The sequence below is a fragment of the Podarcis gaigeae genome (genome assembly GCF_964106915.1).
Source record: "Podarcis gaigeae genome assembly, chromosome: W".
NCBI classification, from domain to species: Eukaryota; Metazoa; Chordata; class Lepidosauria; order Squamata; family Lacertidae; genus Podarcis; species Podarcis gaigeae.
The window spans coordinates 12662418-12677260 of record NC_139695.1 but is presented as its reverse complement, the minus strand read 5'-3'; the positions used below and the strand labels follow the sequence as shown (position 1 = coordinate 12677260).

Below are 14843 nucleotides of genomic sequence, written 5' to 3'. Positions count from 1 at the left end.
GTTGGTCAGAAATCAAAAGAGATTTGGAAACATGGTCAAGATTGAAACTTTCCTTGTTGGGCCGAATAGCAGCTATAAAGATGAACGTATTGCCAAAAATGTTATTTTTGTTTCAGACCCTACAGATCGTGGACAAGGTGGAATGCTTTGGAAGGTGGCAGAAGGATATCTCTAAGTTTGTTTGGCAGGGCAAAAAGCCCCAAATAAAGTTTAAGATATTAACTGATGCGAAAGAAAGAGGGGGGTTTGCCCTGCCAGACTTGAGGTTATATTATGAATCCGCAGCCTTCTGCTGGTTGAAAGATTGGATCTTACTGGAAAACACTGATGTCCTAGATCTGGAAGGGTTTGACAATGCCTTTGGGTGGCATGCATATTTGTGGTATGACAAGGTTAAAGTGCACAAACTGTTTAAAAACCACATTGTCAGGAGAGCAATTTTAATGGTCTGGACAAAATATAAAGACTTATTGGAGAGTAAGACTCCGAGGTGGCTCTCACCGGTGGAGGCCAAGGCACGTAAGAGACCTAATATGGAAGCCAATTGGCCTAAATATGAGGAAATTATTGAAAAGATTGGAGACAATTGGAGGTTGCAGAGCTTGGAAAAACTAAAAAACAAGGTGCGAGATTGGTTGCATTACGCACAAATTCAAGAGGTCTTTAAAGTAGACAAGAAGGTTGGATTCCAGGTGGAAAAATCGAAACTAGAGACAGAACTGTTAGAACCAAAAAGTAAACTACTTTCGAGAATGTATAACCTGCTGCTTAAATGGAATACTCAGGATGAGACAGTCAAATCCGCCATGATAAAGTGGGCGCAGGATTTGGGGCATAACATTATGTTTGAAGACTGGGAAAGGTTATGGAACACCGGAATGAAATTTACGGCATGTAGTGCCTTGAAGGAAAACATTATGAAAATGATATACCAGTGGTACATGACCCCAGTCAAGCTTGCTAAGATATATCACCTGTCTGATAATAAATGCTGGAAATGTAAAGAGGCGGAAGGGACATTCTTTCACCTCTGGTGGACCTGCCCGAAAGTGAAGGCCTTTTGGGAAATGATTCATAATGAACTAAAAAAGGTACTTAGATTTACCTTACCTAAGAAACCAGAGGCCTTCCTCCTGGGCATGGTGGACCAGAGAGTGCTTAAGAAGGACAGAACCTTTTTTATGTATGCTACTACAGCAGCAAGGATCTTGATTGCAAAACATTGGAAGACACAAGATTTACCCACACTGGAGGAATGGCACACGCAGTTGATGGACTACATGGAACTGGCCGAAATGACTGGCAGAATCCGAGACTTGGGAGAAGAAACATTTGAGGAGGACTGGAGAAAATTTAAAGATTATTTGGAAAAACATTATAAGTTGTATGAATGTTAAAAAACGCACCTTTTAGGAAATTCTAGCTTCAGTAATGTTAAATTAAAGAAATGGAAATTAAGGTACAAGGAGTCAGAGATAGAATAATGAAACAACTTTATTGTGTTAAAATGAAAACGTACATGATTTGGGCCATAATATATTTGAAATTGGGTAACATGATAAAATGGAAGATACAATAAGTATTGAAACAAGTTAACAAATTGCAGACGTTATGCATCACAGAGAATGCAGGGTTGGGAGGACGCGGGGAAGTCCAATAGATTTGGAAAAAAGAGTAAGAAAAATTTGTAACTTTCTTTTTCTACTTTTATAATATGCTCTTTATTCTTTTTTCTGTATTTCATAAAACTAATAAAAAATATTATAAAAACAACAACAACAAAGAACTGGGGAGTAAAGAGACACAGGAGAGACCGTAAACAGAAGAGAGGCTGCAGAGGAGGAAGGCTATTAAGGCAATTAAGGTTGAAGACACAACATTATAACTTACCGCTTCCCAGCATTTTCTATGCGAATGTGAGATCTTTGGTGAATAAGCTGGAGGAGTGGAAATTGTGGATAGCAACGGAGAAAACTGTGAGTGAATGCTGTCTTCTGCTGCTTACAGAAACTTGGCTGACACCAATTATTCCTGACTCAGCCATAGAACTAACAGGCTATACAGTGTTCCGCCATGATAGAACAGAGGACTCTGGTAAAAGGGGGGGGGGGGGAGGTTTGTGTGCATACGTGAATAACAGCTGGTGCACAAACCACGCTGTGATAGCTAGTCATTGCTCCCCAACTGTGGAATTTATGACGCTTAAATGCAGACCTATATATATCCCCCAAGAATTTACAGTAGTACTGATAACTATAGTATACATTGCACCTGATGCAAACATCAATGAGGCAATGGGTCTTCTGCATGATGCCATTAGCAGACAACAAGGCAAGTATCCCGAGGCTGCATTTCTTGTATGCGGGGATTTTAACCAGGCAGATTTGAAAGTGGTCCTATCTAAATTCTATCAACACATAAAGTGTGCAACCAGGGGAGAAAGGACTCTGGACAGGCTGTATACAAATGTCAAACAGGCCTATAAGGCCGAACCACTGGCACATCTAGGCCAATCTGATCATGTGTCCCTGCTCCTGACTCCTGAATATATTCCATTGAGGAAACGGACTCCAGCTATAAAGAGGGATATTACAATATGGTCAGCTGAAGCATCCCAACAACTACAAGACTGTTTTCATGACACCGATTGGGAGGTATTCGCCCAACAGGATGTAGAGACTCATACTGAGCAAGTGTTGGACTATATCAGGTTCTGCACTGACAATGTAACACAGAGGCGCCGGATAAAGATCTACCCAAACAGGAAGCCCTGGATGACAAGGGAGGTCCAGGGGTTGCTAAAGGCAAGAAATACTGCCTTCAGAAGTGGAAATAAGTTGTTGTACAGCTTAGCTAGAGCGGATCTAAAGAGAGGTATCCGTGTAGCAAAGGAGGCGTATAGACAGCGGCTGGAGAATCATCTACAAAGTAACAACACCAGGCAGGTGTGGCAAGGTGTACAAGAATTAACAGAATATAAATCCAAGGATTCCCTGGCAGACGAGGGAAAAGCTGGTACGAAATTATGTCATTGCCTGCCTACCAGAGGGACTGGATTCCAATTTGCTTATAAAACGAAAAGATCGACAGAGGACGCTGTGGCGATTGCCCTCCATGCCGTTCTTGCACATTTGGAGCAGCGGGGGGGGGGTGTTATGCCAGACTGCTTTTTTTAGATTTCAGCTCGGCATTTAATACCATTCTGCCACAACGTCTGATGTCTAAACTGGAAGATCTGGGGCTTCCGTTATCACTTTGTGGGTGGATATCGGCCTTTCTGTCGGACTGCCCCCAGAGGGTTCGGTTGGGCCCTTATACCTCTAATATGCTTAAGACTAACACAGGAACACCACAGGGATGCGTACTCAGTCCGCTTCTTTATATTCTCTACACGTACGATTGTGTCGCTGCTCACGCTAGTAATAGGGTTGTCAAATTTGCAGATGACACAACCGTGATTGGGCTCATCTCTGAAAGGGAGGGTGAAACGGACTATAGAGATTAGGTAGAGCGGCTGACAGAGTGGTGCAGAGCTAACAACTTGCTCATAAATACAAGGAAGACAAAGGAGCTTGTGGTGGACTTCGGGAGACAGAAGAGCAATGTCCAGCCACTTTTGATTGATGGGGTCTGTGTGGAGAGGGTAACAACGTTCAGATTTTGGGGCATTGAATTACAAGAGGATCTGTCCTGGAGTGTCAACACAAGGGGGCTTGTGAAGAAGGCACAGCAGAGACTGTACTTTTTGAGAATTCTAAGGAAAAACCATCTTCCGCAGAAACTGCTGCTTGCCTTCTATCACTGTGCCATTGAGAGCATGCTCACTTTGTGAGGAGAATCAGAACTTACAGGGTTAAACAGTTCTGAGTGACGTCTCACATTCTGAGGCGTGGTTATGTTCACATACGGGAATTTTCCTTTGTGTGAGTTCTCTTTCGGTTTTGACTGAGAGGAGAGGCAAAAGATGCCTGCTTGTTCGCCGGGCTAAATTTACGATGTTATTCTACGCAATAAAAGACTATTGGAGATAAGAGGAAAGCCTGCTTCCAGTTTGATTTATTTTCCACACACAGCAATAGTTTTTCCCCGCTGCGTGAACTCTGCTGGGACTAAGCTGAGAGAGCTGAAGATGTTTTCTATCGGCACAGAAGCACAGTATGAAGGGGGAAACGTGCCGGACGCCATCTTAATTGCACACACTTATGGCTTATGTGTGTGGTACGGAAGCTGTACTACCCAGGACAGGATGGGGTTGTGCAGAGTTGTTAAGGCAGCAGAGAGCATTGTTGGCTGCCCACTCTCCACCTTAGAGCAGATTTATGCCACAAGGTGCCATAGGAAGGCACTGGACATAGTAAAAGATCCATCGCATCCTGGTCACTGTCTCTTCGAGCTCCTGCCGTCGGGACGGAGATACAGGACGATGAAGACAAGAACAAGCCGTCTTAAGAACAGCTTCTTCTCCAGAGCGATCTCGGCCCTGAATGGGAAGCCTGGACTTTGAAAGTCATCTAATCTTCCTTGCTGTATTATACTGTATTGTTTTAATTAGTGTTTTTATAGTTGTTTTGATTTTGTGTGGAGTGCCCTACCTGGGTGGATGGAGCAGCCAAGTAATTTCTATGTCCCCGAGAGGGGGCAATGACAATAAAGATGATATTATTATTATTATTATTATTATTATTATTATTATTATTATTATTATTTTGATTTGAGTTTCTACTGAAATGAGGCTGAATTTTAATGTTGTATGTTTGTTTGTTTTTTGTTTTTTTTAAATAAATGAATTTTATTAGTATTTTCCACACAACAACAACCCGAAAGATATCAAAAGATAACAATACACAACACACAAAAATCAACATTCGAAAACTAAAAAAGACAACAACAAAAAACAAAAAAACAAACAAATCCATATCTTACAAGTTAATATTATAAACACTAAAACAACAACAAGAAGACATTGTCTTCCACCAATCCCACAGCACCTCCTTTATCTCTCATTCTGTCTTCCTGATTTCCTGTTTTCTTTATCCTCTCTATCCTAACATCTAGATATAAATCCTTCTTTCATATCCTTTCACTTCACAAGGTTATTCCACACTCAGCCAGATTTCTGCCCTCGAACCTTGACTTTTGAGGTATTCATTACGCACTCCCATTATTTTTAACTTCATTTTTTGGTTTTTGTCTTATTAAATCTGTCAATTTGGCTAATTCTAAGTATTCTGAGAGCTTACATAGCCACTCTCCCCTAGTGGGTAACTGATTCCCTTTCCAGTACTTAGCCACCAGGATTCTTGCTGCAGACGTTGTGTATAAGAAAAATCTAGTTTTGTCTTTTGGAATATCGTCATTTAAAATTCCTAAAAGGAATGCCTCTGGCCTTTTACTATATGATATTCTTAATATTTTCTTTATTTCTTTGTGGATCATGCTCCAAAATTTCCCAATTTCGGGGCACGTCCACCACATATGGTAGAAGGTTCCTTTTTGTATCTTGCATCTCCAGCACTTATTATTAGGTTTTATTCATTTTTGCAAGACTTTCTGGTGCCATGTACCACCTGTGATACATTTTCATATAGTTATCTCTTATTAGGTAACATGCTGTAAAATTTATATTTTTTGTCCATAGTCTTTCCCATTATATTCAATTGGGTGGCCCAGATCTTGTTCCCATTTTTTAATAGCGTCTCCTTTTTCCTCCTTTTCTACTTCCCCATTTTGTAACAGTTTATATATTTTTGAAAGAGTCTGTTGGTTGTTATATAAAATTTCCTTTTCCCATGCCGAGATTTTTTTATCAAACCCTTAAGCTTACTATCCTTCTCAAATATTGTTTTAATAGAAAATATTCTAACCAATTCACCCCCCTCTCTTTTAATTCTTCAAATTTCTTTACTGTTGGTTACAGATAGGTAGCCGTGTTGGTCTGCCATAGTCAAAACAAAAAAATTCCTTCCAGTAGCACCTTAAAGACCAACTAAGTTAGTTCTTGGTATGAGCTTTCGTGTGCATGCACACTTCTTCAGATACCAGGTACTGGAAGGTGCTACTGGAAGGATTTTTTTTGTCTTTACTGTTGGGCAATCTTTTATCTCTTCTACGAGTTCCCTATATGTTAGCCAGCTATCTTTCATATTGCTTCTGTGCAAGGCTGATGACTCTATAGGTGACAGCCACCAGGGAGTTTTGGCTGTTACTATTGTTTTATTTCTTTCCCAGACTTCGAATAGGGCCTTTCTCACCAAATGATTAGTGAATCCTCTATGTGCTTTTATTTTATCGTGACCCAGATAGCCATGCCACCCGAAAACTTTGTCCCAGCCCTCCAGGTCTAAGATTTCAGTATCTGTCAGTAACATCCAATCTTTTAGCCATGTCATGCATGCAGCCGCAAAATACAGCTTGAGGTTTGGGACTGCGAACCCGCCCCTTTCTCTAGGCTCCATCAGTACTTTGAACCTTACTCTTGGCTTCTTACCTTGCCAGATAAAATTAGAAAGATCCCTTTGCCAACCTTTAAAACATTTTGTCCTGATAATTATTGGGATCGTCTGGAAAAGGAAGAGCATCTTTGGTAGAATTGACATTTTTATCAAGGATATCCTTCCCCATAAGGGCAAGTTCAATTTATTCCATTTATTTAGATGTCCTTTTATTTCCTTCCACTTCTTCACATAGTTATCCTTGTACAAATTGGTATTTTTATTTGTGATCTAGATCCCCAAATACTTAACTTTCGTGGTAATTTTAAGGCCTGCTACTCTTTCCAATTCTTCCTGATCCTTTACCCCCATATTTTTCATTAATAATTTAGATTTTTCTTTATTTAACTTAAAGCCTGATACTTCTCCATACTCAAACAATTTCTTTAGTGCTTCTGGTATACTTTCTTCTGGGTTTTCTGTAGTAATGATTACATCGTCCGCAAACGCTTTAACTTTATATTGTCTATTACCTAGACTAATCCCCTTGATTTTTAGGTCCTTTCTTATCGCTATTAGGAGTGTTTCCAGCGTCATAAAAAACAAAAGTGGGGATAGAGGGCATCCTTGTCTGGTGCCTCTTTCAATTCGGAATTCTTCAGTTATTTCATTGTTAATTATTAACTTAGCTTTCTGGTTTTCATATATCGCTTTACTACCATTCGAAATTTTGTTCCCAAGTTTCAAACTTTCCACAGTGTGGACCAGAAAATTCCAGGCCACACTGTCGAAGGCTTTCTCCGCATCTACCAGTAACATTGCCACCTTCTTGCTAGGTTTCATATCAATATATTCTAGAAGATGAGTCACTAGACTTCCGGAGGCGGCGCCAACGGCAATGGCGGTCTCCTTCTGATACAGAGGGGGAAGCTCCGCGGAAATCGGGTCTACCCGCTGCAGCGAAGTGGAGACCCTTCCAAAAACCGCAGGCGAGCAAAGCCTGCGACCGTGGGACTCGGCGGGCACCCCCCCCCCCGTTTGGCAAAGGGGCTTGTTAAAAAGCTCCGGAACGAGACGGGGGTGCGCGGCTTGGTGCTGAGAGTTAATCACTACTTCTGCGGAGTGAAGCTGCACAGCTGATGCCAGAGAGCGCTGACCTTTTTCCTTTGAAAATTCGGCTTCTAAACTACAACCCGTGAGTAAGATTTCGTTAAAAGTGGAAGATCAAAGGATTTGTTTGCTTTGATCGACGCAAAGAACTTGAATTTGGCACTGAAGCGGGAAGGCGCAAAAAGGAAGTCCGTCTTCCGGTTTTGTAAATAGGACTAAAGCAAAGACTTTTGAAGCTAAGAATTCGGAAAATTGAGCTAAAAGGAGCTAAATTTTAATGTCTGGAATAAGTACCCCCCCCCTCAGAGTGGGGGGAAGAGAAGAAATTTTTCGATTGAAGGAAAAAGGGTGAGGGAAAATAAAGACCACCGCTTAATCCCTGATATTGGACTGCCAGAGACAGCAGGGAAAGTTCTGCACCATTTAAAGACATTGTTACTACATGAGACCACTCTGTAACTGAACTGACTTTATTGAAGGACCCTCTTTGTAACTGTTGCTTTTGACTGAAGGATACTACTGCCTATAGAAATAAGTTACTTTGAAAAGAACATTGTTGCCAAGGAGCTCCCCTAGAGGAGGTTTGTGATATAACTGGGGATTTTCCATTACAGCTGGCCAGGAAATTTTCCCATTACTAAAGAATCTGAACCGTGAGAGTGACCTTGAGTTTCAAAGATAAAGTAATGGATCAGCTTCTACCTCAGGAAAAATCCCAGGAAAAATCCTCAAAGATAAAAACCAGGCTGCAGCAACGAAGACAATCAGTAGTAGCCCCACCTGTTTTAGAAAAAGAAGAAATTGGACAGCCTGGAGCAAAAGGTGGGGGCTCTGAAGAGACATTAAATGCATCATTAGATAAAATATTTGGAGCTTTGGAAAAATTGTCAGCTAAAATTGACTTAAACACCACAACTATCAGCTCCAACACACAGGCCATTGATCGGTTGCTGCAGGACTCTAAATTGACAAGAAAAATTGCTGAGGAAGCAAAAGAGAAGGCACAGACAGTAGAAGAAAGGATACAGCCAATTAACAAACAACTTGAGGATCATAAGGTGCAATTGTCCTTGATCGAACTAAGAGACAAACAGACCAATTTAAGGATTAGGTCGGTACCAGAATTGGAACAAAATAACTTGAGTGAATTTCTGACACAGGAATTTGAAGAATTCTGGGGCCTTGATCAGGACAAAGATTTTAAGATAGTGACTGCCTTCAGACTCGGTAAAGGCGGCAAAGGGGGAAGAGGGGTAAGAGACTGTCTGATTACACTCAGATCTAAAGAAGAGAGGGACAAAATATTGAGCCTCCGTTACCAGAAATCATTGGAGATAGAAGACTCAAGGATTGAATTTTTTAAAGATATCCCAAAATACCTATTAGACCTTAGAGCTAAATACGGAGATTTAGTGTATCTGTTAAGAAGAAACAGTATCATTTTTTAGGTGGGAGTTTCCACAAGGCCTGTCTTTTACCTATAAAGGGGGAAAGGTGAAGATAAGATCAGAGGAAGATTAAGTGAGATTTCTGAAAGATCACGAGGAAAATCTACAAAAAGAGGCAGAAGAAAGAGAATCGAAGATACCAAGACCAGGAGCTTTGGACCCAGGGAAGCCACCATTGGGACTGGATAAATCAGAGAAAGTGATACCACCCACAGATCAAGAACAATTGTTGGGAGCTGTTGGAGGGAATATAGAATAATTTATACAATGTCTCTGCGGGCACTAAGTTGGAATATTCGAGGTTTGAACTCCCCTGACAAAAGGAAAAGAATCTTTCATTTATTGAAAAAGGAAAAATTGGATTTGATTTGTCTGCAAGAAACCCATGTGACCAGAATACACAGGAAAGTATTAATCAATAAAAGATTAGGTCAAGAATTTATTTCATCAGATAAAGTTTAAAAAAGAGGAGTTGTGATCTATGCAAAAGAAAGTTTATCACCAAAATTTATTTTTAAAGATGACCAAGGAAGATTTGTGGCAATTGAGATACAATTTCAAGGAGAGAGACTCTTGATAGTAGGGGTTTATGCACCAAATGAGGGGAAATCAGAATTTTTTAAGAAACTGCACGAGACATTGTTGGACTTTATGGATTACAATATCATCATGCTCGGAGATATGAATGGGGTGGTATCGACAAACATGGATAAGTCAGAAAGACAGGTGGTGACAAAAGATGGAAGACTACCGAAAACCTTTTTTGAAATGACAGACAATATGGACTTGATTGACATTTGGAGAACTAAGAACCCCCTAGGTAGAGAGGGGACTTTCTTTTCTGAAGCCCAAAAGACCTGGACAAGAATTGACCAAATCTGGATAACCAGAAGAATGGCTTCCAAGATTCGAAAAGTGGAGATTTGCCCCAAAACCTGCTCCGACCATAATCCTGTGAAAATGGAAATGAAATTAACACCGACTGGTTCCTTCAGATGGAGGATGAATGACACCTTGTTTAGAGATACAGAAATCACCAAGAAGGCCCAAAAAATTATGAAGGACTATTTCGAGATAAATTTGAAGACTTCTGTGGAAAAAAGAGTAATCTGGGACGCAAGTAAAGCTGTAATGAGAGGGTTTCTGATACAGCAGAATGCAATAAAAAGGAGAACTCAAGAGGAGAAAAAAGAAAAGATTTTGGAGAAGATAAGAGAAGGAGAGAAGAGGCTTAGAGCTAAACCAAAGTCAAAAGAGATTCTGAGAGAAATTAAACTAAACCAAGTACAATATATGAAAATGATAAATCAAGATATTGAATGGAAAATCAAACAGATGAGACAAAAGACCTTTGAATCAGCCAATAAATGTGGGAAGCTAGCGTGGCAGTTGAAGAAGAAACAAAAGTTAAATACGGTTACAAATCTTGAGGTGGAAGGAAAGAGCATACAGAACCCACAGGAGATTAGAAATTGTTTCCAGAGATACTTTAAACAACTTTATACACAAGGGCCACAGATTGAGACAAAAATTGACCAATTTTTGAAAACCAATGGATTACAAAAAATCTCTCAAGAAAATAAATTGTTATTCAACCACAAAATAACTGAACAAGAGGTGGAAGGTGCGATTCAGAACATGCAATTGGGCAAATCTCCAGGGCCTGATGGACTAACCTCTAAATACTATAGAACTTTGAAAGACTATTTAATTCAACCACTAAAGGAGGTGTGCAACGAAATTATGGAGGGGAAAATCGCCTGAGTCGTGGAAAGAAGCTTATATCACACTTATACCGAAAACTGAGTCTGAAAAGACACAACTTAAGAACTACCGTCCCATATCCCTGCTTAATGTGGATTATAAAATTTTTGCAGACATTTTGGCTAAAAGATTGAAAAGAGTATTGGCAGAGGTCATACACAAAGATCAGGCAGGCTTCCTCCCTGGTAGACATTTATTGGACAATATGAGGAATATTATTAATATCCTAGAAAAATTGCAGGTGAATATCAACACAAAAGCAGTGCTGATATTTGTAGACACGGAGAAAGACTTTGACAATATTTCCTGGAGTTTCATGAAGAAGAACCTTCAGGGGATGGGGGTCGGACAAAACTTTGAAAATGTTATAGGTGCTATTTATTCTGAACAAAAGGCCAAATTGATAGTTAATAACATGGTGACAGAGGAATTTAAAATAGAGAAAGGGACACGACAAGGCTGCCCAATTTCCCCACTGCTCTTTATTTCGGTTCTGGAGGTTTTGCTGAATATGATTAGAAGGGACCAGCTGATTCAGGGTATTCAGGTTGGAGTTAAACAATATAAACTTAAGGGCTTTGCAGATGACCTAGTATTGACATTGCAAGAGCCAGAAACTAGCACCAAGAGGGCCCTAGAAGTAATCCAGGAATTTGGTCAAGTAGCAGGTTTTAAGTTGAATAAGTCAAAAACCAAGGTTTTCGAGAAGAATCTGACACCAATAGAGAGGGAGAGGTTTCAGAAGGAGACAGACTTAACATTGGTAAAGAAAGTAAAATACCTGGGGGTGAACATGACTGCTAAGAATGTGAACTTATTTAAAGATAACTATGAGAAATGTTGGTCAGAAGTGAAGAAAGATCTAGAAACTTGGTCGAACCTGAAGCTTTCCTTGCTGGGTCGAATTGCTGTTATTAAGATGAATGTATTGCCGAGAATGTTATTTTTATTTCAATCACTACAAATCATTGACAAGATGGACTGTTTCAAGAAGTGGCAAAGAGATATATCTAGATTTGTCTGGCAGGCCAAAAAGCCCAGAATAAAATTTAAGATACTTACTGATGCTAAAGATAGAGGGGGGTTTGCCCTGCCAGACTTTAAACTCTATTATGAATCAGCAGCTTTTTGCCGGCTGAAGGAATGGCTACTTCTGGAAAATACGGATGTGTTAGATCTTGAAGGGTATTGTCAGGGGTTCAGAAGGAGAGACACAGGAGGGGGAGCAAATGGAGAGTGAGGAGGAAGAGGAAGAAGGGGGAGCAGGAAGTGACAGCTGCCAGAGTCATTCCGCAAGCCTCTCTAGTGAATCGGAAGACTCGCAGAAGGGAGCACCGATGGCCAGAGCAAGGGAGATTCCAGGGGAGAAACCTCAAGAGGGAGGGGCCAGCGGGGAGTCCCTGAGCAGCAGTTGGAAATCGGGACCAGCTTCCCCACCAGAGCGCAGTGGGGAGGGGGAGTCCCAGGAGTCGGAACCAGTGTTCTTGCCACCAGCGGGAGGAGAGGAGGCAGGGCTGGCCACGCCCACATCCGGAAGCGGGGAAACGGTCAGAAGGAAGGTTACCGGCTGGGCGCGCGCGCCAAGTTCAAATGTACAGGCGAGCGGCACAGCAGGGAGTCCTGACAGGGAGCCAGGTCCTAAAGCCCGCCGGAAGGAAGGGCGGGACTCAGGGGGGTCAGCTTCAGAGGAATCAAGGAAGGAGATAACCCCAGAGGGCAGAAGGACCCAGCGTAGGAAGGAGCAGGTGGAGGTGGAGGTGGAGCAAAGCGAGAATCTTAAACTGGTGTGGCTTTAGCAGCGAGTCAGAGGGGACTTAGCCGGTCTAGCGTTAAGACGTGGGTCTGCGCGCCCAGAGCTTGGAAATGGAAACTAAACTTCAATAAAGACTTTTGTATATAATATCCACTGGGCGTTGGTCCTCTGTGAGCTGGGACCTAGCGGCAGTCCTGACAGGTATGATAATGTATTTGGGTGGCATGCATATCTGTGGTATGGCAAGGTAAAAGCACATAAGGCATTTAAAAACCATATTGTCAGGAAAGCATTGTTTAATGTCTGGATCAGATATAAAGATTTTTTGGAGAGTAAAACCCCAAGGTGGCTTTCACCCATGGAAGCGAAAGCTTTGAAAAAACCTAATATGGAGGCAAAATGGCCAAAATACTGGGAAATTTTAGAACAGGAAGGTGACAAATTGAAATTGCAGAGTTATGAGAAGCTTAAAGAGAAGGTGCGAGACTGGTTACACTATTTTCAAATAAGAGAGGTTTACAACCAGGACAAAAAAGTGGGTTTCCAGGTGGAAAGATCAAAGTTAGAGACAGAACTGTTAGAACCCAATGCTAAGATACTATCAAGAATGTACAATTTGCTGTTGAAATGGAACATTGAGGAAGAAACGGTAAAATCTGCAATGATAAAATGGGCACAAGATATAGGATATAATATCATGTTTGCTGACTGGGAGAAGTTGTGGACCACCGGGATTAAATTTACGGCATGTAATGCCCTAAGAGAGAATATTATGAAAATGATGTATAGGTGGTACATGACTCCAGTCAAGCTTGCAAAAATATATCACTTGCCCGACAATAAATGTTGGAAATGTAAAGAAACTGAAGGTACATTCTTTCACCTTTGGTGGACATGCCCAAGGATTAAGGCTTTCTGGGAGATGATCTATAATGAATTGAAGAAGGTACTTAAGTACACTTTCCCCAAGAAACCAGAGGCCTTTCTCTTGGGCATAGTCGGCCAATTGGTGTCAAAGAAGGATAGAACTTTTTTTATGTATGCTACAGCAGCAGCAAGAATACTCATCGTAAAGCATTGGAAGACACAAGACCTACCCACACTGGAAGAATGGCAGATGCAAGTAATGGACTACATGGAAATGGCGGAAATGACTGGCAGAATCCGAGACCAGGGAGAAGAGTTGTTGGAAGAAGATTGGAGGAAATTTAAAATTTATCTACAGAAACATTGTAAAATTTTTGAATGTTGATGACATTGAAATGAACTGAAGGGGTTCTAGCAACAAGGTAAAAAATAAGATTGGATTGATAATAGATAAACTAAATTGGATATGAATTTGCTGAACTAATTTTTAAAAGGGATACAAAAAAGGGAGATGTGAGGAAGTCAGGAAAATAAGTGAATCAAAGATGAGGAATTAAAAAGAGGGATTTTTGTGTTGTTGTTTTTTTCAATGTGCTTTTTCTTTTCTTTTTTGGTGTTGTCTTTTTTCCTAAATTATTGTATTTTTTGTATTCTATAACTTTATATTTTTGTGTATGTGTTTTTTTCCTTTTTCTGTTTGTTGTTATTCTTAAAACTTAATAAAATATCATTTAAAAAAAAATAGAAGATCAGTCACTATTCTTGTATTATTTTTTATCTGTCTTGTTTTTAAGTTGTATTTTAATCAATTGTTTTTATACTTGGTGTTAGCCACCCTGAGCCCAGAATTAGTTGGGGAGGGTGGGGTATAAATAAGAAAAGGAAAGGGGAAAAAAAAAGAGAACAAAAAGGAGGAGGCAGAAAAGCTGGAGGTACCAGACTGGAGAGTACTTGATAGAGCGGGAGAAAGAGGAGCACATGAGATGTTGCAACAAGCCATGGAAAATGCAAGCAGGTAGCGAAGGGGAGCCACCGGGAACGGCTGCAGGGCAGGGATCCTCAAGGCGGCTGAAGGCTGAACCTTGTCCTTGCCAGGGAATTCGTTTGCCCGCGTCCCCAGTGCCGAAGAGAGAGAGAGCAAAAAGCACCAGGAAAGTTTCTTCTTTGGAGAAAAGAGTTTATTGCAAACTGTGCACAGGACAGCCAGCAGGATCGCTCCTGCAAACTGGCTGTAAAGGAATACATTTCAGCAAGCCTTCTTATACCTTTTGAGCATTCCCCCCCTCCCATTCCTTCCTCAAATTTTCCCAATCAGCTGGCAAATGTTCAACTTATTCCCTTATATGGCACATCTATCTGCTGGGTAAGCACTTCCTCATACGTGTCTTTCTGCTAGCTAAGCACTTCCCCCTCCCCTCTTGCTTGTACGTGTCTTTTCTTATCTTTGCATTACTTAAGACAGGAAGCGTA

General features: G+C 40.9%; 1 protein-coding gene across 1 annotated transcript in view; it reads left to right on the top strand.

Moving 5' to 3' along the window:
* The window catches only part of LOC310835981 (BCL-6 corepressor-like protein 1), a 142092-nt gene that overhangs the window by 66886 nt on the left and 60363 nt on the right, over window positions 1-14843 (top strand). The window contains 1 exon segment of the mRNA XM_083720952.1: window positions 14274-14388. Coding sequence (XP_083577078.1) covers window positions 14274-14388 — 115 coding nt within the window.